This window comes from Pectinophora gossypiella, chromosome 10 (assembly GCF_024362695.1).
Source record: "Pectinophora gossypiella chromosome 10, ilPecGoss1.1, whole genome shotgun sequence".
In the NCBI taxonomy this organism is placed as follows: Eukaryota; Metazoa; Arthropoda; class Insecta; order Lepidoptera; family Gelechiidae; genus Pectinophora; species Pectinophora gossypiella.
The window spans coordinates 16371415-16395356 of record NC_065413.1 but is presented as its reverse complement, the minus strand read 5'-3'; the positions used below and the strand labels follow the sequence as shown (position 1 = coordinate 16395356).

At 38.7% G+C, this 23942-nt stretch overlaps 1 protein-coding gene and 1 long non-coding RNA gene across 3 annotated transcripts; one reads left to right on the top strand and one right to left on the bottom strand.

Annotated features, from left to right (window-relative positions):
• Positions 1–3270: 3270 nt before the first annotated feature.
• On the bottom strand, positions 3271–22359 carry LOC126369956 (uncharacterized). Of its 2 annotated transcripts, none has more exons than XM_050014560.1 (11): positions 22062–22359; positions 20375–20706; positions 11494–11655; positions 10365–10527; positions 9533–9654; positions 8774–9003; positions 6957–7111; positions 6354–6486; positions 4912–5189; positions 4307–4434; positions 3271–3600 (listed from the first exon to the last, which is right to left on the bottom strand). In XM_050014560.1, the coding sequence occupies exons 2-11, from the start codon at positions 20538–20540 to the stop codon at positions 3548–3550; spliced, it is 1590 nt and encodes a 529-aa protein (XP_049870517.1). In that variant the 5' UTR covers positions 20541–20706; positions 22062–22359; the 3' UTR covers positions 3271–3547. The 2 variants fall into 2 exon arrangements, with proteins under 2 accessions (XP_049870517.1, XP_049870516.1); XM_050014559.1 differs by having other exon boundaries at positions 20375–20582.
• On the top strand, positions 18562–19788 carry LOC126370015 (uncharacterized). The gene is made up of 3 exons (XR_007566789.1): positions 18562–19019; positions 19113–19179; positions 19251–19788. It is a non-coding gene; the product is annotated as an uncharacterized LOC126370015 (long non-coding RNA).
• Positions 22360–23942: the final 1583 nt, after the last annotated feature.

Sequence of the window (23942 nt, the reverse complement as noted above, 5' to 3'; positions counted from 1 at the left end):
TGAACAAATTAAATAGAGAGATAATTATTACATCTATCCAACATTCGTTAATCATGACTTTTTATTCTAACAAAAATCGACCTTATTATTACTACAATGCGATCGTTATTTGTAGGGTCGTATGCTGACTGACGGAATACCGTGGTAAAACCACGATCACAAATAGACAATCAGCTTTCACTCTACAAATAACGATCACAGTACAGTAATAATAGGGTCGATTTTTGGTTGAATAAAAAGTCGAGATTGACGAAAAATTGGTGGATAGATGTAATACCTCTCTAATATCTTTCTAATACCTCTCTTTGAGTGTGCAGCCCGCCGCCGCCGCCGGCGCAGCGTAAGTACAGTAACCAAATAAAACGTAAGGATTTACGCTAGTGATAAGTAAGTATATTTATTTAGGACATTAATGAGTAGTATATATTTGTAGGTAATTAGAATAACACGACAAATGATTCAAATTATTGCCTTTAAAAGAGTTGTATTCATATTTACGAAGAGTATAATGTAAAATATGTCATCGAAAAATGAAGTTAAATGAAATAACGTAATAGTAATATCAAACCTTGCTTGGAAAAAACTACGTATTTATATTTACACCAAACCGTTACGCTAAAAGATTCGCAGAATAGGCAAGTAGCTGGAGTTACACCAAAAAGTAACGCTACAAGATTCGTGAAATAACGAAGTAACTAGACGTACAACCACTGTCGTGTCGAATAATGTCGTGAAACATGTCAGTACGTTTACTTACGACTCGACCATCCTAAAAAACTTTCGTGTAAAATCGACGTAAGTGTAATTATGACTTTACTATATGGGAAAATTAGAAAAAAAAATCATGTATTTATACTTACTTTCTTATTATGGGGGAAAAATATTTTTATCAATGTTGCACAATTTCATTGTTTTTGTAATAATTTCTTCATTTTTACTGATATCGTAATGAAAATTTGTGAGAAGGTGTATTCGTGTACGCTGAATTGAATGGTGCAATAAAAAAAAATGTCGCTAGTCCACTTACTGCGTTTTTCCACGGGGGGTGCGATATGTGCAATAGTTTACACCATAGGGCAGTCATAGATCAATTGTATAACGATGTTCTCTCTGCTTTATGTTCATCTGCGGTAAGTAGTCGGAATGAATGTAAACGACGGACTACACGTAAGTGTTACGTTACGGGGTGGAATAAACATGTCAGAGAGTCACACGAGGAGGCTCGGTTTTGTTTTTTAAACTGGGTATGGCATGGTAAACCAAAAAGTGGAGCTATCTATATTAGAATGGTAGAGGCTAAAAAAGTATTCAAGGCTAAGCTGAAGTGGTGTCAGAAAAACAAAGATAAAATTAAAATGGATATCTTAGCCTCACATCACTCAGAGAAGAATTTTAGTAGATTTTGGAAGGAAACAAGGAAACTTAATCCAAAGCCGAGCCTTCCAGTTAGTGTTGCAGGAGCTAATGAACCCGTGAAAATTGCAAACATATTTAGGGAGCATTTCAGAGTTCAGTCTCCCCTGGGTGCGTCTGTATCGTTACACACCAACGGGCATCAGTATGAAAAGCCCTATGTAAAGATAATTGCGAAAGACGTGGCGTCGGTAATTAAAGGTATGAAACGGGGCAAATCACCAGGACACGACCATCTTAGCATTGAGCACCTGCAGTATGCAGGTGTTCACTTACCTAGAGTACTCGCAATGCTTTTTTCATTTTGCATAGGTCACTCCTATTTGCCGGAACCCTTAATGAAGACGCTCGTTGTTCCAATTATGAAAAACAAGACTGGAGACGCGTCCGACATGAATAATTATAGGCCCATATCGTTAGCCACAATAACAGCTAAGGTGTTGGACGGTGTGCTTGATAGTTACCTAAGTAGACATCTTGATCTACATGATGCACAGTTCGGATTTAGACCCGGGATGTCTACCGAGACCGCAGTTCTGTGCCTCAAGCACACAGTTCGATACTACACGGAGAGAGGCACGCCGGTATACGCGTGCTTCCTGGACCTCTCGAAGGCTTTCGATTTGGTGTCCTATGATAAGCTGTGGGAAAAATTACGCGGGGAGACTGATCTCCCAGAGGAACTTGTATCGGTTTTCCGGTACTGGTGTAGTAAACAGACTAACAATGTACGATGGGCGGGGGCACTGTCGGACGATTATGGGTTGGAGTGTGGTGTGGGGCAGGGAGGGTTGACCTCACCGAAACTCTTCAACCTCTACATGGACCGACTGATTCGTGATCTTAGCGGTGCCAACGTTGGACGCTCAATTGATGGTCACTTTGTCAACAACATTAGCTACGCGGACGACATGGTACTGCTGACCCCATCAGTCTGTGCTCTCAGAAGGCTCCTGAATATTTGTGAGCAGTACGCGGAGGCTCATGGCCTTAGGTATAATGCGAATAAAAGTGAGTTGATGGTTTTTAAATCGGGAAAGAAGATCGTTAGGGAAGTGCCACCTATATATTTGAATGGCACTCCTCTTAAGAATGTTTCGCAATTTAAATACCTGGGGCACTGGGTCACGAGTACTCTCAAGGACGATCTGGACATGGATAGGGAACGCAGAGCCCTGGCTGTCCGATGCAATATGTTGGCTCGTAGGTTTGCAAGATGTTCAAGGCCAGTTAAAATCACGCTATTCAAGGCGTATTGCCAGTCATTTTACACTTGCAGCCTGTGGACCAACTATACGCGGAAGGCATACAGGGCACTGCGTGTCCAATACAATAATGCGTTCAGGGTGATGCTGGGGTTGCCACGCTACTGCAGTGCATCGGGTATGTTTGCCGAGGCACGGACAGATGGCTTCGATGCCATCGTGAGAAAGCGAATAGCCTCACTGGTGCGGCGGGTACGGGGCAGCGGCAGCGTCCTCCTGAATAGCATTACGGATAGGGTTGACTGCCCTATGGTTAGGCACTGGATGAAGGCACTAATAATGCCTGATTCTGGTGCCTATGATAAATAATGATAGGGTGTTATATATAGGTGTTGTACTACTAACATAGAATTAAGTTTCATTGTCACTAACACTTTAATATTTAATTTGATTGTTAACTAACCTAGTAAGTAAGTGCATTGTTACTAACAAATTATGGATGTATTATCCGAAATAAATTGTTTTGAATTGAATTGAAATGTAAAATCATGTATTTTTTGTTTATAAATTAATTAATTGTAACATTTGCACGCCTGGTCTAGATTAGATTACAATACTTAATTCTACATTACTGTAATGTAACTTCTCTCTCTCTCTCTCTCTTTATTTAAGAGCTGCGCTCTTGTCGGTGGAGTAATCGCCATTCCTCTCTTCTTCCCGCCAAAACCTTCACCTCCCGATACGACACGACCTGCACCTTCTATTTTATTTGTTTCATAAATGTTCTCCTAGGTCTACCCCTTCCTCCCTTCCCTTAATTTTTTCCTAACTACCATGTAACTTATATACGCAAATAATGTTATATTCTATTTTAATTAATTAAGTATAATTATTTACAGATTCGGTCAGATTTTATGCCATCCCTATTGTTATATTTTCTTCACGCCATCTGAAGGTAGAAGACTTGCCAGCACCACACCACCTGTTGATAATAATAATACATAAACATAAATAACCTATATACGTCCCACTGCTGGGCACAGGCCTCCCCTCAATCAACCGGAGGGGGTATGGAGCATACTCCACCACGCTCCAATGCGGGTTGGTGGAGGTGTTTTTACGGCTAATAGCCGGGACCAACGGCTTAACGTGCCCTCCGAAGCACGGAATCATCTTACTTTTTCGGACAATCAGGTGATTTACGCCTGTAAAGTCCTTACCAAACAAAGGACAGTCTCACAAAGTGATTTCGACAATGTCCCCATCGGGAATCGAACCCGGACCTCCAGATTGTGAGCCTAACGCTCTAACCACTAGACCACGAAGGCTGTGAGGCGATAAAAATAATATTTTTTTTTTATTATAATAGGGTCATACATCCCATACAGAGCTTATCTTATGTATTATGTGGGTCTTTTTTATTCTTAGTTGCTCGAATAGGAATGAAATGTACTTACGGGGATTGCTGAAGACTGTCGCTGACCTACGAGTTCGTTTTTTTTTATTTATCACCTTCTAATTTTGTAGTACAGTCATGAGCAATATAATGTACTCACTTTAGGACTCTGTCGCACTAACATATTTATCATTTAGTGAGACTTACAGTTCAATTTGTCAAAAAAGTTAATGTGACGTGGTACCAAAGTGTATACATATTAATGCTCGTGAACGTAAAAACACATACTTACTGGAGATCAACGCAGTGAGCGCGTAGAAGGCGCGTGCGCAGTGCCATGTGATGTAAGAGCCGACGAGGTTGACGCCGAAGATGCTGCTGATACGCGCCACCATCACGCCCAGGCACGTCCCCATGCCACTGCGGGGTAGGCAGAGAATTAAGGAGAAGAAAAAAAAAACACAGCTTACGGCCAGACTCCACCAAAGACTTCACTAAACTAATGCAAAATGTAATTATATACTTTTTACACAATACATACACATACATAAACTCACGCCTATTTCCTACCGGGGGAAGCAGAGACTATAGAATTCAATTTGCTTCGATCCTGACACACTTCTCTTGCTTCCTCCACATTCATCAATCGCTTCATACACGCACGCCGGTTCAGAGTAGATCGTATTAAACCTTTTCTAAAGACATCTCCAATTTGGTCATCGTAAGTCCACAGTAAATAAAATTATAACTAACTAACCTAACCTGAATTCATTCAATAAACGTTTATTATTATTATTATGTTTGTCATATTATTATTAATATTTTTCTTGTTGTTACCACCCTGTTCTTATAAGAAACCAGGAATCGAAGTAAGTACGCACGTGTTTGGATACTTACCGAAATGAAGTAGGATAAAAATCAACGCAGTATGTAAACACGATTCCCATACAGAGACTATCAGCTGCTATCCCGAAGTACATGATAAGGCTGGTCAAGTTATCAGGGATGTACATAGCTCCGAAGCAGCAGGCGGTGGAGGAGGACAGGATGACCAGCATGAGGGTCTTCTTCCTCGCAGCCAGTCTTGACATGAGGATGTTGAGAAAGGCGAATATGAGGCTAACTGACACGGAGAATATGACAACAGGTAAGCCGATTTTCGATGTGCACTCCACCTGTGGGACAAAAACCGATAAGAATTGATAAACAAACATGTGTAATGCATGAAATTAACGGCCTTCGTGGTCCAGTGGTTGAGCGTTGAGCTCACGATCCGGAGGTCCCGGGTTCGAAACTCGGTGGGGAAATATCACAAAAATCACTTTATGATCCTTAGTTTGGTCGGGACAATACAGGCTGATCACCTAATTGTCCAAAAAGTAAGATGATCCGTGCTTCGGAAGGCACGTTAAGCCGTTGGTCTCGGTTACTACTTAGTAGTCGTTTGGCGGCTCAATAATAACCCTGACACCAGGGTTGATGGGGTTGGTTCACCTCACAACCCACACGATAGAATTAGATGCATGAAATGTCTGTCAGGGTTACAAGGGCCATAAGTCTTCAGAACGCACGTGATATAAGGGCGATACCTCACTATAACACCACCAACACAATCTATACAGTAGACACCTTGTTTTGTTGTTTGCTGGTTACAGAACCAACTGATAGAGTTTTTAAAACAAAGTCATGCCACTCTGGTGTTCTAGTGAGATGTCCTAAAAGAGGATACAGACATTGCATGGGTCCGCATACGCTGCATGCCTCAGACTTTTTCGCACAAGAAGATGGCCAACAATTGGTTTTCATTGCTTTTTATTTCCATGACAACAAGACGATAGATATGCCCCATGTAGACACAATACTTCTCCGCCTTTGATAGGCTGACCCGTGTAGATAGTCTGTTATGATAGAGAGGACAGTTTAATCACTCAATCGACTTTTTTTCATGACATGATCATGATGATAAGCCGTAGAACTCACTGTATCTTGCATTTTAAAAAGGAATCACAAATTAATTTCCGAATGATAGGACATGACAAACTAAAAAGAAATCAACTACCTATTACAATCCAATAGATCATAATCATCGCCCTAGCATTATCCCGTTTTTCACAGGGTCCACTTACCTAACATTAAGATTTGACAGGTCCGGTTTTTTACAGAAGCAACTGCCTGTCTGACCTTCCAACCAGCGAAGGAAAACCAGTCCAATACAAGTTAGGACACGTTTAAAGTTAGGATAGACAGACAAACGGAACGCCAGACAGAGTAGGTTTAGTACAAAAACCCGGTAGGAACGGAACTTTATAAGAAAACATCTAAGAAGAAGCAAGACTCACTCCATTATTCAACCCGGCCTCTTCTCCCTGGGCAATGACGTAGCAGATCCCGGAATGTTCATCGCTGGAGGAACTGATAGCCCGAGAAAAGTCGTTCGCCAGAAACGGCAGCCATACAAACAGGCAACTGCTTCTGTAAAATTAAGAAAGGCTGTTAAAATAAAAGAAAGAAGAAGAAGAATAACATAACGCCCGTAATCCGTAATAAAGCGGGCAGAGACAGAAGTATACAAAAAACTGTTTGCAAATACCCATATAGACCTTACGTAAATTGATTACTTGCAAAAAAGAGAAAAGATTCCACGATATTTCTGCGGTGGTGCCAAAGATATTGACTTCCAGTGCTCTGAAACTCACACAATACTATAATTATTAGATGGGAATTTTAATGCCTGATATTACCAACGTTCTAGCAAAACATTCTTAAATAGAACTCACATAAACATCCATAAGATCTCGATATTCTCCGTTGGAGAGACCACGGAATTGCACTTACTACGATCCTGACGCACCAGTTTCTCGTCTTCCACTCTCAACAAAAAACTTGAAAAAAGAACTTATTGGTGACATACGGTATTGAACTCCTCAACCATGAGCACTCACGTGCTGTAAACGATGAAGATGAGACAGTACAGCAGCACAGTTCTGGGCAGCAATGGCGGCCTGAACAGCGGCGCGGTCTGCTGCCACAGCGAAGACAGCAGCGGCAAGGTCTTCTGCGCCACATTCCCGTCCTCTTCGAGTACCACTTTCTTTACCTGTCCAAAGAATAAACATCACCACAAAACATCCCTCTCCGCCCCGCAACATTCCGAGTGTCTGCACTGGAGCCTAAATCTTAGGCAGACCCCTAAAGAAGCTTGCCAAGATTCTTTGCTATTAAAAAAAGGGGAGAATGTGCAAGATAGCAAAACTTTTTATAGAAGTTTACCTCTATTGTTTTGTTTATTATAAAGATTTCGTCTTTTGTCTTTGTGTAAAATATATTGCTGCTTGCACGAGAACCGTTTTATATTGTCGGTAGGTCGCTAATATCGAGCTTCTTCATGGCGGGATGATAAGCAATTGGGAAGTCCACTCTAGCAGGAAGGTAAGATTTCTTTATTATTTATATTACAATGAGGTACGGGAAATATTGGAGTCAGAGGCGGCACAATACAGAAAACGTCCCATTTATAATAAGAAGAAAGATGCTGCTGAGAAGAAGAGGGAGAAGTATGCAGCTCTATTGCCTGCATATAACTTCGTGCCCGTTGCCGTGGAGACCTTTGGTAGCTGGGGGGCGGACACCAAAATCTTTGTGTCAGATTTGGGTCTCAGGCTCAGGGAGAAAACAGGTGACTCCCGCTCCGGCTCGTTCCTGGTCCAAAGGCTTGCCATTGCCATCCAACGCGTTAATGCGGCTAGTGTTGTGGGCACCTTTGCTCCGGGAACAGTGAGGGGCGGGTTATTTAATGACTAGTTTTTAAGTTTGTATTTGTGACGTATTGTTATATAGAAGAAAGTATATTAAACTTATAAAACAATAAGAACGCCTAGAATAAGTAATCGGGCAATTGCCATTACCCGACCGGTCACTCAAACGCAACATACACACACACCTCTCTTTCTCTCTCTCTCCCACACACACACGCACACACACACAATATCCCCTTACACATACATACACATATTACTTACTACATACGTAATACTTCTAATGTTGCATGTCCTTTTTACAACTTAAAATTTTGTTGTATTTTCGTCTTGATCTCAATATCTTTTAAGATTAAAGCACATAATAACGGGTTCTTACCGCGTTTAAATGGGGATATGAGACTCCCTATATTTCGACACTGTCGCAAGTGCCATGATCACGGGATGACTGATGAGATTGGAGTGGAGTAGGTAGATCCATGATTTTCTACGGGCAGACATATCTCTGTCTACCCTCTTTCTTTGCCGCTTGTTAACTCGCACGAAACTCACTACGACAAACCGCACTCACTGTGTCCTCACGTTTTTTCACCACATTAGGCCGTTTCAAGAGTCTCATATCCCCATTTAAACGCGGTAAGAACCCGTTATTATGTGCTTTAATCTTTTAAGATTGTTCTAAATGTTTTAGATTCTAAGATTTGTGATGTCCTAACTTTCTTAATACAATTTTTAACTGTATTATTCTACTAGTAAGTTAAGTTTCCACCGGACTTGATGTATAATTCTATTAATTTAAAGCGAAAATTGTATCTTATTGGGCCACTGCGATACAGGGTGATCCCTAGTGCAGGGCTCGCTGTTAACTGTTTAAATTGTACCTTGTTTGAGTAATAAATAATTTTATTATTGTTATTATTAATAACATAACAAAAACTTTATTGCACACACAGGACAGCAGTAGCAGCAACAATTGCAAGAGCTGTTGCAGTAGGTGATCTTACCGGATAATATCCTCCACGATTCCGCTTGCAGATCATCTCTAAAACCTGCAAGGCTTCGTTCTCCCTCCCAACATTGAGAAGGAACTTGGGGCTCTCATAGAAGAACAGCAGAGAGACCGCGCTGAGGCCCAGAGGCAGAGCCAGGAGTAGTACGTAGAGCCTCCACGACACGAACGAGATGAAACCCAGGTTGATGGAAAACTCCAGGTAGCCGATCAAGTAGGCCAGTCCTGAAATTTTTACATCAAGTGTCTTAGGACCTACATAAGCAGCTTACCTACCTACGACCCTCCTATATACGTTCCACTGCTGGGCACAGGTCTCCCTTCAATCAACCGGAGGGGGTATGGAGTATACTCCACCACGCTGCTCCACTGCGCGTTGGTGGAGGTGTTTTTACGCCTAATAGCCGGGACCAACGGCTTAATTTTTTGGACAATCAGGTGATTCGAGCCTGAAAAGTCCTTACCAAACAAAGGACAGTCTCACAAAGTCAGGTTAACCAGGAGGTTTTTAGTGTAATCTGTTACTATATTACTTTGCAAGAAACTAATAGGACTTTTGCACCTTATCGTATTTTTATACCATATGCCTGGGTTGATAAAGTAGCTGTATCGCTGCTTAAAAATATGCCTTTTTTACCTTCAGTCCTCCAAAGGAATAAAAAAAATGTGATATATTTTTATAGATGATGCATTTAGAAGTCGCCTCAAGAAGGAGCTATACAGAAGTGGGATAAATAACAATAATTATAGTCACCGAAGTATGATCCCATGCCGAGGTGGATGACGCTGGTCATGATGAGCAGGAAGGTGCCTTTCATCCGCTCAGAACAGGACTCGCCGAGCAGTGCATACACTACTGACTGGGCACAACTGCAACTACAAATACATACAGGGTGTTAGTGACATCGTAACGAAAACTTTGAGGGATGATTCAGGCCATGATTCTGAGTTGATATCAAGTGGAATTTTCCGTCGCAAAAGTATGAAATGGAAAATAAATTTAAGAAAACACAAACATTTTCCGACAGGAAATTCCACTTAATATCAACTCAGAATCATGGTCTGAATCATCCCCCTCAGTATTCGTTACGATGTTACTAACACCCATACCTACTAGTATGGCCACCTGTATGTACTGGTAAGGGGTGTAAGTGACCCCTCAGTATTCGTTACGATGTCACTAACACCCAGTATAATACATCACAGTGATGATCACACACTTACTCCATAAAAATAAAAATAAAACACACTGTTAAGAGACACTAGGTATAAGTACTTATATTTTTCAACATTTTATTGTTTATTTTGCACTGTCTATCCCGCTACACTTTTCATTAAATTCATATCCTATACCTAAAGGTTGCCTGGAAGAGATTGCTACCTTAGCAATAAGGCCGCCTGTTGTACTACCAATTTAATTATAATACTAATGTATTTTTAATGTGATTTAAGTGCAATAAAGAGTTTTTGTATGTTATTGTAAAGACACCTGCCAGTGGAGATTTTTTTTTTGGACCTTTGCCCAGCAGTGGGATCTTGTAGGCTAGATTAGATTAGATTTTTATTTTATACAGAAGCAAACTTACAAGCAAGTCCCGATAAGCTTGAAGATAGCCAGCGCGATCCAGTTGGGGGCGAAGGCACACAACACTGACATACAGAAGCTTACTGACATGCCCACCAGCAGGCTGCGCCGACGCCCTGTTGTGTCCGACACGTAGCCCCACGTATACGCCATTATAATCGGTCCTGTAAAAAGACACTGCAATAATATGATATATTAATGTTATTAATAGTGAGTTTTTAGCTGCTGAGAAGTTAGCCTCAACAGACTAGATGTTGTTTTCTTTTTATGATGCATGTTGTGTTCACTTGTAATTGGCTTACACATAAGGACTGTTTTACTTTGTTTAAATATGTCCTAACTAAATGTTATAATGTGCATAGCTGTAAGTGATTCATCAATAAATAAAATAAAAAAAAAGACACATGATGACCATATCTTTATAAACTTTCTTTCACGGAATTTCGGGACAGGTCAAAAAGGCCATATAGAAATATCATCATCAATTTAAGAGCCACGCTCTTGTCGGTGTAGCATTTTCCATTCCAGTCTATCAAAGGCCAATTCCTTGACTTCCCTATAAGACACGACGTTAACCTTTTCTTTAACATATTGAAACAAGTCATCTAAAAACTCTAGAAAGCAATATTGCAATTTCACATTTGCGCCTACAAAAAATGAAATAGCAATATCTAGGGGCACGGGAGTGCCCCCGTCAAGACGAGAAAAGCGAAGCGTAAGAGCAGGGACACCACCTACCTTTCTCGAGACGTTTCGTCGATTTTCTGAACCCTAACTCTGGTTTGGATTATACCAGATAAACCAAATTCTCAGGATATATTGCCAGCAGTAGACTTATTATACATATAAAGTTTCAAACGCATAGCTATTATACTTTAGATTTTATTGATATGTAAAAAAACCCGATTTTGACACTCACTGACTGACTCACTGACTTACGATCATCATAATTATATGGTACTTCCCACATTTTGCATGAAAATGTTTTTATTGGTTTTGTTTTTTTTTTTTGGGAATGTTTTTTTTTTGTTTGCATTGCGCACTTACTTTTATATGCGCAATGTCAAATTGCAATATTGCTTTCTTAGATGAATTGCTTTGATGTTGACTTTTTAACCCGCAGTACTTACCAAGAAACGGTATACTCAACAACACCTGTGTCTGCGCATGCGTGAGATAGAAGTCGCAGCTCGCCAGCGCCACCACGGTGGAGAAGCTGAACATGTCCACCGACATCGCCAGCAGCGCCAGACTGGTGGTGGCCACCAGACCGATGGTGTAACGGCCGGTTCCTAGAGGGAAAAATACATTGCTTTTGGATCCATTCTCCTTTAAATCTTCTATAGTGTGGGTTGTGAGGTGGATTACCAACTTGGGCAATCTTGGAGTCAGGTTGTTATTGAGCCGCTAGATGCTGCTAAGGGTAAATAGTAACCAGAATCAACGGCATAACGCGCCTTCCGAAGCACTGATCATCTTACTTTCGTCCTTATGTTTGCAAATAAAATAATACGCGTGACTTTGTAACACGTTTTTTTTACACTTCCCACTTGGCTGTATGGCATACAGGTGTGTGCCTACGCGCCGGGAAAAAGTTATGTTCGTTTGACATTTCGTTTACGCGATGACGATGGCAATTTAGTCCCGTCGCGATTATTTCTTTAAAGTGGTGTGTAAGCCACATATATTACGATGAAAGGATGGTGAAGTCTTCTGGTGAGTGGTTAGATGGTTATTATCGTGGAACGTTGGCAATTATGAGCTTCATATGTTCATGACAATGACCTAACCTCACGTTCTTTCTTTCAGTATAAAAACAATGGTTTAGTCCATCGACTAGGGGGAATGCTGTTATAATATCGTCTCACGTGATGTGGTGAGTGTTTTTATCTATAATTCCGCGTCGTAACGGGGTTGACAGAGCTGTAACATGCCATTTTGTTACAGGGGTCAAAGTCCACCGGCAGAGTCCAGTGTTAAAGTTCTACTAGAATGATCAACTGTAAAGACTAACTTCAAAAATCAACTTCAAAGTCTTCCTTCAGGGTCTAGCTCCCCAGCCATGACTACCATTTGTGTTCATTGTCTGCTTTTGCCGTCAGGGTCAGTTCCTGCTGCGGTCATTAATGTACATAATTCCAGTTTGGTGTTAAAATCTCTGGATACCATCTAAATATCTCTTCTTCATGATTAATTTAACTTATTATGGATAGTGCCATGCTCTCAAGATGATTTTCTACTAATACATGGAGTATTTATCCTCAATACATACTCCATGCCTTTTTGTCAGGACCTGCCGTCCTGACACTTTACTTATCCTCATAGGAATAAAACCTAGTTGTTTAGGTATAATACTAAGTTAAGATACCATGTTATAGTAAAAGATTTGTTTCTTAATTTATATTAGGATGGTTTGTAACCGACTGACTTCATATCATTTTATTTTGAAATTGTTGAATCAATTATACTATTGTTAAAAGTGAAATCTTTATTATTTCCAACACCTTGGCTTTGTTTGTAATAGGAGGGGATCTTCTATACGGCGCCCAACATTTTAATCTTATTCTCCCCCTATTCTCTGAGTTAGGTGCCTATTTCCACGCCCTGGGAAACTAATATCTCATTATAAGACAACATCTATAGGGGCAACTCACCCCAACATTTAATGTCTTACAGTGGCGCCCAACGTGGGGCTCAGAAAAGCAAGGTTGGAAATTAGTAGGTATTTCACTTTCTTTGTTCTTTGTAACATAACCTAGTTATAAGCACATGGTGTAACTTTATAGCAAATAGGGTGTGTTTTCTTTTAATAGGTACACATTTATGACTTTACTTTTCTATTTATAAGTAGGTATGGTTTAAACTTGAAATTTAGCATATCTCCAGTTGTTGTTGCATTGGGACATAGTGATAATTTTATTGACAGGACCATAGTATCTCTCAGATTTCTTTTTCTTATTTTAAGCTGAGTTAGTTTACATAGGGCCATAGTCATATACTTTTAATATCACATAGGACTATAGTGACACAATTTCCTTTTCTAGTAATTTATACAATTATAAACATAGTGACTCAGAGCACATAGAACTTCTTACATAGACATAGTAATAAACTGTGGGTTTTTATCTTATTTTATTTGTTAGTGGTTACATAGGAACATAGTATTCATAAATTTGATACATAGGACCATAGTAGCATGTAGATAAGTACCCTATAGGGGTGTTACTTATAATTTATGTTTTCTTCATTACATTTTGTTAGTACTTAAAGTACTATAACTGTATTCACATACATTAGGGATATAACCATATTTCTTTCTCACTTATCTGGTATACTGTTCTTACTTTGTTTACTCAGAATGGCGGAACTCAATGCTAATATTAACTTCTTGTTGAAAGATGAACTTATTCATGAACTTTCTATTCGGAATGTAAAGGTTGATCGGGATAATACTGTTGAGCAATTACGAAAATTATTTCGACAAACTTGTAAACAAGCCCGTCGCGGCAGTATAGTTGTACCATCTGAGGGTTTTGAGTGTGATCTTGATGATGAACATAAAACTTTGACATCAAAAATAAATGAAATCATCTCTTGTTTATCGAGTCCTGACAAATCTCCTTCGGCCCATCAGCGTATTCTAGGCCGTGCTCAGTATTTGCTTTGGCGGTTGTCTCGCATAGAACGTCCGACCGATGACCTTGAAAAATTGAAAACTTCTTTATTGTTATCATTGGCCAATAATGATATCACTTCCGATTCATCTTCAGATTCCGAGCATGAATTAAACCGTCCGTCGTGTATTAACAAATATGAAACTATTATTTCTCATGAAAAGAAATATAACCTCAACTCGTTGAATTTGAAATTTAAGGGTGATTCCTGTGTTCGCGTTTTCCTGGCTCGCTTGGAGGAGCTGTGTTCGGCACGGAACATTCGTGTTGATGATATCTACACTGGTTTTACTGACTTGGTGGATGGTCCCGCTTTATGCTGGTATCGCGCCAACAAATGTCGTTTTTCTAACTATAGTGAACTGGTTTCTGCTTTGAAATCAGATTTTGATTTACCTGACTACGACTTTCGTCTTCTTGAAGAGATTCGTTCGCGAACACAAGCGAAGGATGAATCCATTGTCATATATTTGTCTATCATACTAGGTATGATGTCTCGTTTGAGTAAAGATCTTTCTGAGAGCGATAAACTCGACATCATCTTGCGGAATATTCGTCCGGAATATAGTAGGGAAATTCGGATGATTGATGTCACTACCATCCAACAATTACAACAGATAGGTAAACGTTTGGAATTGTCAAAACATAGGATTGACAACTTTATAGAACCAAATTTCTCTAAAAATTCCGTAGCTCCGGATTTCAACTTTAAATGCAAACCTAAATCCTCTAGGGATTTTTCTAAAAACATTCCTGTCGCTTCTGTTAATCGTTCTTCGACTTGCTTTCGCTGTGGTGGAACGAATCATTCCACAAATCGGTGTAATGCATCTAAGGAAGTAGTTTGTTTTAAATGTGGTAAGAAGGGGGTAAAGACTCCTCTTTGCCCAAATTGTAATCCTCATTCTAATTCAAAAAACTAGATTGCTTAGTCTCTCTGGGATCTGAATCCTGCAGGGAGGCGATATTTAATCCTAATTCTAAAGACTTTCGCCCTTATTTAACTGTTAAAGTCTATGGTATTAAAATTTCTGGTCTACTCGACTGTGGAGCCGCTTGTTCTATTTTAGGAAACAATGCTCATAAATTCTTTAAAAATCTTGGTATCCCATTGCGTAATTTAAAGTCCCCTGTATTTTTGAAAGTGGCGAGTGGTCACGAATACATTTGCCAATTTTACATGGATATTCCTATTGAATATAACAATGAGGTTAAGCTCATTCAATTTTACATTCAACCCGAAATCAAACTTCCATTACATTTCGGAATTAATTTCTGGAAATCATTTAACTTAGCCCCAGAAGTTCTGGCGTGTCTACCTGCAATAGAGCCTGTCGATTTATACAATGTAGCAAGTGTCAAAGAAAATGGCTTGCGCAATTTAGATTCTCTTTCGGATTTTCAAAAACAAGAAATTGATAACGTTAAACAACTTTTCTCTAATATTGATTCAGAGTTAGTCGGCCTTGGTCGTACTCATTTAATAGAACATGTTATTGAAACAGGTGATGCGAAACCCATAAAACAAAAATATTATCGTATTAGTCCTGAAAAACTTAAACTTCTAGACGGCGAGTTAAACCGAATGCTCCAACATGATATTGTTGAACCATCTTTCTCTCCTTGGAATTCTCCAGTAACCATGGTACCTAAAGCCAATGGTGATATTCGTCTGTGTTTAGATAGTAGAAGGTTAAATTCAGTGTCAAAACCTGATGCCTACCCATTGCCATATATTAATTATATTATGGACAATCTTCGCGATGCTAAATACTTAACTTCTCTTGACTTGAGTGCTGCATATCATCAGATTCCTCTCTCTACCTCTTCGAAAGAGAAAACTGCTTTCACGGTTCCTGGCCGTGGGCTATTTCATTACAAGGTCATGTGTTTTGGTCTTGTAGGAGCCTCCGCTACCATGCAAAGGCTAATGGATAATCTTTTCTCCTCTCAATTTGATAACAAAGTGTTTTGTTTCATTGACGACATCATTATCTGTACCAGTTCTTTTGAAGAACACGTGAAAATTCTAAAAGCGGTCTATGAAAAACTAAGATTCGCTAATCTCACTATTAACGTGAAAAAGTCATTTTTCTGCCGATCAGAACTGAAATATCTAGGTTTCGTAGTTGATCGATATGGTCTTAGGACCGATCCTTCTAAAGTAGATGTTATTGCAAATTTTCCAACGCCAACTGACGCGAAGTCAGTTAAACGTTTCTTGGGAATGGCGGGTTGGTACCGTCGTTTTATCCAAAACTTCTCTCATGTTGCTAGACCTTTGTCTCGACTTACTAGTAAGAAGGTACCTTTCACATGGTCTCCGGAAGCTGAAGAAGCTTTCACCCAACTTAAATCTGCTCTTATCTCGTCACCTATTCTACAATGTCCTGATTTCTCTCAGCCATTTTACATCCATACGGATGCTTCCTCGTTTGCTATTGGTGCTGTTTTAACTCAAAGGGTCGATGGTATTGATCACCCTATCGCTTATTGTAGCAGAACATTAAACGCCCAAGAAATCAATTACTCAGCGACAGAAAGAGAACTGTTAGCTGTGATTTATTCTCTGGAGTTATACCGTCCTTATGTTGAGGGTAGCAAATGTTATATTATAACCGATCATGCCTCGTTGCAATGGTTTCAGAATCTTAGTAATCCGAGTGGTCGTCTAAATAGATGGGCATGTCGTTTGAGTCAGTTCGATTTTGATATAATTCACAGGAAAGGTAAAGAACATGTGATACCTGATGCTTTGTCTAGAATCAAGATTGGCTCAATTGAGATTGATCCCTACACTATTTCTGATCCTTGGTATATTAAAGTCTTTAACGGTTGTACTAAAAATCCTCGTCGTTATCCTAATTTCTCGGTAGTAAATGGTAAACTATGTCGTTTATCTAAAAATAAATATCATCTTATTTCTCAACACGATTGGAAAATCGTTGTTCCTCGTGAAAAATATGTAGAAGTTCTTCGAAAATATCATGATGAGCCTTCTTCCGGTCATTTCGGTGTGGCTAAGACCCACAAGAAAATTTCTTCGATATATTTCTGGCCTTCTTTATTTAAAGATGTAAAATCATATGTTGACAATTGTGAGGTATGTCGTTCATACAAGCCGGTCAATACTGCTAGGCCTGGTCTGATGGGTAACCCCGTCAAGTTACTAAACCTTGGGAGGCTATATCATGCGATATATTAGGTCCTTTCCCTTCTTCTTATTCTCGCAATCAATACCTATTCGTGGTCTCTGATTATTTCAGTAAGTATGTTCTTTTATTCCCTTTGCGTAGTGCAACTTCTAAGGCCATTGTGAAATGTCTTGAGAAACATGTTTTTCTAGTCCATGGCGTATGTCGTATCCTGTATACCGACAACGGTCCTCAATTCACTTCTAAAGAATTTAGAGATTCTTTAACTTCTTTCGGAGTACCTCATATATTCTATAATCCTCGATACCATCCTCAGTGTAATCAAACTGAACGCGTGAATCGTGATATTGTTCGTGCCATTGCTTCCCTCGTGCGTTCTGATCATCGTAAATGGGATCAGAACATTCAGGAAATCCGGTGTGCGCTCAATACTTCGGTCCACGAAAGTACAAAATATACTGCTTTTTATCTAAATCATGGTAGAGAGATGGTCATCGATGGTGCTACTTATACACAAGATTCTTCACCTTGTGATGGGTCTACCATAGTAGTAGATACCCAAACTTTTGCTTCTCGGTTGCCTCGTATGGCTGAAGTCTTCAAGAAAGTTGAATGTCACCTTAAAAAGGCATATCAACACAATGTAAAATATTATAATCTTAGGAAGCGTCCTTTGGAATTGCGGGAAGGTCAAATTATTTATAAAAGATGTTTTCCTTTGTCCAGCGCTCCCAAGCACTTTTCTGCTAAACTAGCCCCTAAGTTTGAAAAATGTGTAGTACATAAAAAGCTAGGTAATGTAGTTTATTCATTGAAAACCTTAGAAGGTAAACCTTTGGGTTCCTTCCACATTAAAGATCTTGTTGTTCGAGGTCCTAGTGAAGAAGTTTAGGTCTTCTCTCACTTTCAAGGTTGTGTTCAAGGACATTACCTGTTAAGTGGTCATCCCTATAGGAAGGTGATCCATTTGATGAGGTTTCCCTCGTTCGAGTAATATCCGTAGGCCTTGTTTATGCATTTGGTGTGTGTTTGATTACCACCCAAATGACGCCAAGGATATTCACTCTTATAAAAATCAAATAGATTAAGTTTTTTAAGTACTTAAGTAGTTTTTACTTGGTATAAGTTTAGTGTCATGGCCATGACTAAGTAAAACGTAGGCATAAGGTTTAATCTGTTATTTTAAATTTAAAAGTTAGGTAGGTTTTCCTTTAACTTGACCATATTCAAGATGTTTGTATGTTTATGTAAGGTTAAGCAGTGTTAGATTTAATTCTTTGAGTTGTCGTCTGACACCACCAGGGTGTTTCTTTGATTTGTTTCAAACATATGTTGCCTATGTGCTTCTTGGGAGAATCCCAAATTTTAACTCAAGTAAGCACAAGGCTAGCGCGGAATGTACTAATCCTTTTCCCCTTGGGCTACATGAGATGTGTTTTCAAGTTTGATACATGGTGATCATGTCTGTTTCTTTCCATTCTTTTACCTTTGTAAGGTAAATGTACGTTCATAACAAGTTAACTCATCAGGAGTCGCTTGTTATTTCTCTTTCGTTACTGGAGTGTAGCGAAAAATTTTATTTAAAAATTTTAAATTTTTAAATAAAATTTTTCTTCCTCAACTAAAACGGAACTGTAACACGTTTTTTTTACACTTCCCACTTGGCTGTATGGCATACAGGTGTGTGCCTACGCGCCGGGAAAAAGTTATGTTCGTTTGACATTTCGTTTACGCGATGACGATGGCAATTTAGTCCCGTCGCGATTATTTCTTTAAAGTGGTGTGTAAGCCACATATATTACGATGAAAGGATGGTGAAGTCTTCTGGTGAGTGGTTAGATGGTTATTATCGTGGAACGTTGGCAATTATGAGCTTCATATGTTCATGACAATGACCTAACCTCACGTTCTTTCTTTCAGTATAAAAACAATGGTTTAGTCCATCGACTAGGGGGAATGCTGTTATAATATCGTCTCACGTGATGTGGTGAGTGTTTTTATCTATAATTCCGCGTCGTAACGGGGTTGACAGAGCTGTAACATGCCATTTTGTTACAGGGGTCAAAGTCCACCGGCAGAGTCCAGTGTTAAAGTTCTACTAGAATGATCAACTGTAAAGACTAACTTCAAAAATCAACTTCAAAGTCTTCCTTCAGGGTCTAGCTCCCCAGCCATGACTACCATTTGTGTTCATTGTCTGCTTTTGCCGTCAGGGTCAGTTCCTGCTGCGGTCATTAATGTACATAATTCCAGTTTGGTGTTAAAATCTCTGGATACCATCTAAATATCTCTTCTTCATGATTAATTTAACTTATTATGGATAGTGCCATGCTCTCAAGATGATTTTCTACTAATACATGGAGTATTTATCCTCAATACATACTCCATGCCTTTTTGTCAGGACCTGCCGTCCTGACACTTTACTTATCCTCATAGGAATAAAACCTAGTTGTTTAGGTATAATACTAAGTTAAGATACCATGTTATAGTAAAAGATTTGTTTCTTAATTTATATTAGGATGGTTTGTAACCGACTGACTTCATATCATTTTATTTTGAAATTGTTGAATCAATTATACTATTGTTAAAAGTGAAATCTTTATTATTTCCAACACCTTGGCTTTGTTTGTAATAGGAGGGGATCTTCTATACGGCGCCCAACATTTTAATCTTATTCTCCCCCTATTCTCTGAGTTAGGTGCCTATTTCCACGCCCTGGGAAACTAATATCTCATTATAAGACAACATCTATAGGGGCAACTCACCCCAACATTTAATGTCTTACAACTTACATCGTAGTGTTGCGGGTTCGAATCCCGGTTCGGGCTCTAAACTACTGTACTGGACTTTATAACTAAAATTCATGTTTGGAGCATATACAATTGATATTACTATTATACAGAGTGTTAGTGACATCGTAACGAAAATTTTGAGGGATGGTTCAGAACCATGGTACCGAGTTGATATCAAGTGGAATTTACCAACGAAAATGTAAAGAATTGAAAATCATTAAAAAAAACTTGAATTTCGCGACAGATAATTCCACTTGATATTAACTCAGAATCATGGTCTGAATCATCCTCCTCAGTATTCGTTACGGTGTCATTAACATCCTCTATAGCGAGGAGTGAGAGATACAAGCGTGAAGCTATTATCAAAAGTTAAGGTAAACACCCACTTACCTGCTAAGTCTATCGCTTCACTATAACTGAATTCTTTCTGCACAATAGTGTTGTTCCAATCACTCTTAAAGCGGCCGTCGACAGTCCAAACACTAACCATGACTCCATATTTGTCCGTTTCACTTTTCTCACAGTCCGTCACTTTATATTTACCATTTGGATACATTTTTGCACTTAAACTGACTTGTCAACTATTCACAGCTTTTGTCTTAAGACAAACAGAATTTATCGAGTATTCCAGATTGACATAGTCAATAGGGTGACTAGAGTGAACAGGCGCCTTCTGGGCGAGCTCGCTCCATCTTAGGCCTCGTCAATGCCTGCGGGCAAGTCTGGGGCCAAGAGCAAACCCATCAAAGGTAAAAAAGAAAAAGAAAGCAGTTGTTATTAGGTGATTGATATTATGATGGCTTCTTCTGCCTTAGGGACTTTATCACAAATTATTACTAAAGCTATTGGCTAATTCAAAATCTTCAAGCAATATTAAACTTAATTAAGTAGACCAGAATTTAATTTACGTAGGTATAATAAAACTGGTAGGTGTGAAAAACAGTATCTTACAAAAAAATACTACGTTTAATCTTCATCAAAATCGTGTAAATAAAAAAAAGAATCGAAGAATCGTGTCGTGTTGTGTGTCGTGGTGGTTTTATATTGTGATTCAATCTTTAAAAAATTACTCCATTCTAGAGGATGTGTATTTAAATTAACATGTAAACAATGTTCAATACTGTAAATAATATGTAGTTATTAGGATATGGAGAGTTGAAACAGCGATATCGGATGTTGCAGAAAGTTATTCTTTATATTACAAAAATGTTTAAACAGACAGTTAGTTTGGTACTTGTGACTGTTTGTTCTTTAATATTCTAGATGAAAGATGTTGGAAGGAAAGGACCAAGTGAGCGCGAAACGCGCGCCATATAAGTTTGAGCAAAAAAAAATACATTACAATCATCATCATCACAGGCCTTTACATCTTTATCAGATGATTCAAACAGCGTTTCTGTGGCAGCTTTTAAAATTACAATAAGCAATAAATATCTTATCTTTTTTATCTTATCTTTTGTATGCAATAAGAATCTTGGAAAAGGAAAAATCTTATTTATAAAATATGAGAGAATGCCCTATTTTATGACAGTAGGCCAGTTGGGCGCGAACCTCGGCTCAGGGCGTCGTCTGAGAGGATACATAAACTGCCTATATACGTCCCACTGCTGGGCACAGGCCTCCCCTCAATCAACCGGAGGGGGTATGGAGCATACTCCACCACGCTGCTCCACTGCGGGTTGGTGGAGGTGTTTTTACGGCTAATAGCCGGGACCAACGGCTTAACGTGCCCTCCGAACGGACGGAATCATCTTACTTTTTCGGACAGTCAGGTGATTCAAGCCTGAAAAGTCCTTACCAAACAAAGGACAGTCTCACAAAGTGATTTCGACGTGATGTCCCCATCGGGAATCGAACCCGGACCTCCAGATCGTGAGCCTAACGCTCTAACCACTAGACCACGGAGGCTGCGTCTGAGAGGATATTTGAAAGAATTAATCGACCGTAGTTAAACGAAGGTAAGCCGATATCGGGGTGTTACACACACACTGATGTAACACAGTAAGTATCTTTAGGCAAGTACATTAATTAAATGAAGTAAGCAAAATACCCATTATATGCAGAACATAATACTTACAATATTTCGGTACACAAATAAGCCTCTTTCAAATGTTAATATTTCTATTTTTACTATCAGCTGAATTGTATAGTAACTTATTTCGTTACGGATAACTGGTCTATAGTCTTTAAAACAAAAAGTCTAAAGACCCATAAAATCACAAAAAATAATAACACCAATTTATGTCCGATTTGGAATTTTCACTTTAATCACATCCCTTGACAACGAAAAATAATATTGCAATTTGATATAAGCGCATATATACTAAGCTGATAAATAATTACTTTTATTTTTAATTATTATTAAAGTTTCAACGTCTATCTTTACACAGACTAGTTACACAAATGTGTTCATATTAAGTACCTACTAGGTATGTTTCTAGACCGCGCCGGAACGAACGACATACAATATAAGAACGATTTAAAACATATTAGAGACAGTCGATTAAACCGTGAAAACGAATAATTAGACGTAGGTATTATAATATAAATTTAGGTTAAGGTGATTATTGTAAATAGCTACCGAATTCTTTGTTTTTTTTTTACAGATTGCATTTCGGTGAGTGTACTCAAATATTTGACTGGGTTAAAGATAAATTATCTTCTTCTCTCGTGTGGGTTGTGAGGTGGATTACCAACCTCATCAACCCTATTGTCAGGGTTATTATTGAACCGCCAAAGGCCCCTGACATGACACATGTAACGACTACTTACTTACATCAGTAAGTAGTAACCAGGCCTTCCGAAGCACAGATCTTACTTTCGGACAGTTACCTGATCAGTCTGTAATGTCCTAACCAAACTATGGATCACAAAGTAATTTTTGTGATACTTCCCCACCTTAGGTTGTGAGAAGTTACAGTAGATTTAGGCGGATGAGTCTTTCGTTATGTAAAAATTGACGATTCAAAGTGTAACTATGTTACCTATTGAATATAGGTATTTTTGAATTTGAATTTGAATTAGGTGGGGACGCCTTATTTAATTTTAATTTATTACAGATCGTAGACAACACATGTACGGCATAGACTAAAGGTAAATATTTTTTTATGTAAACAAAACAAAACATATGTAATGAGGTTAACAGTCGTTCAATTGTTTTACATACATACATAACATACATAAATAGCCTAATACGTCCCACTGCTGGGCACAGGCCTCAATTGTTTTACACAAAGAAATATAAATAGACTATTTGACATTCTAGTCTAATGAGATACTTTAAACGAAACGTCAAAATGAAAGTTTTCTTTGGAGTTTGTATGGAAATACTGTCCTGTGACGTCATCAATAAAAGCTGTCAACTTCGTACTCATTGTTACTTAATTCATAATTAAAATTCGAAAATAAGTCGAAAAGTAAAATGAAATTCATTTTTTAATCATTTTAGACTGGCTTCTATTTCTAGATTAGCATTTTACAGTAGGTACTTACACCCAGTCAAGTGCCCTATATTGTAATCGAAAGTAGTTGCTGTAAACCTTGGAAAGTAATCTCTATTTATAGTTTTCTAGACGTTAACTAAACATCGAATTAACAAAAAATATAACCTACCTTTGCCCAGCAGTGGGACACTTTAGGCTAGATAAGATAAGATAACCTACCTATGATGTAAAAAAAAATAAAATTGTACCTATTTTTCTGAATAAATATTTTTATTAATATTATTATTTATAAAGGGTGTAAGTGACACCGCAACGAACACTGAGGGTGATGATTCAGCTCATCATTCTTAGTTAACGTCAAGTGGAATTTGCCGTCGCAAAAGTATGGAAATGAAGATGAGAAAAACATTCATGTTCATCTTGATAATGTCAACTGCCTATAAAGATCCTACAAAAATAAATAGCAAAGTGTCTGTACGACGTGAATAACAAACTAGCTGCAGGCACTAAATTCT

Excerpts from the sequence above, each read along its gene's own strand:
- LOC126369956 (XM_050014560.1), bottom strand. The coding sequence starts at position 20,540 with ATGTATCCAAATGGTAAATATAAAGTGACGGACTGTGAGAAAAGTGAA. Across the intron at positions 9,004-9,532 it reads CGGCATGGGATCATACTTCG|GACTGGCCTACTTGATCGGC; the intron begins GTGACTATAATT and ends TAAAAATTTCAG. Across the intron at positions 5,190-6,353 it reads AGGCCGGGTTGAATAATGGA|GTGGAGTGCACATCGAAAAT; the intron begins GTGAGTCTTGCT and ends TTTGTCCCACAG.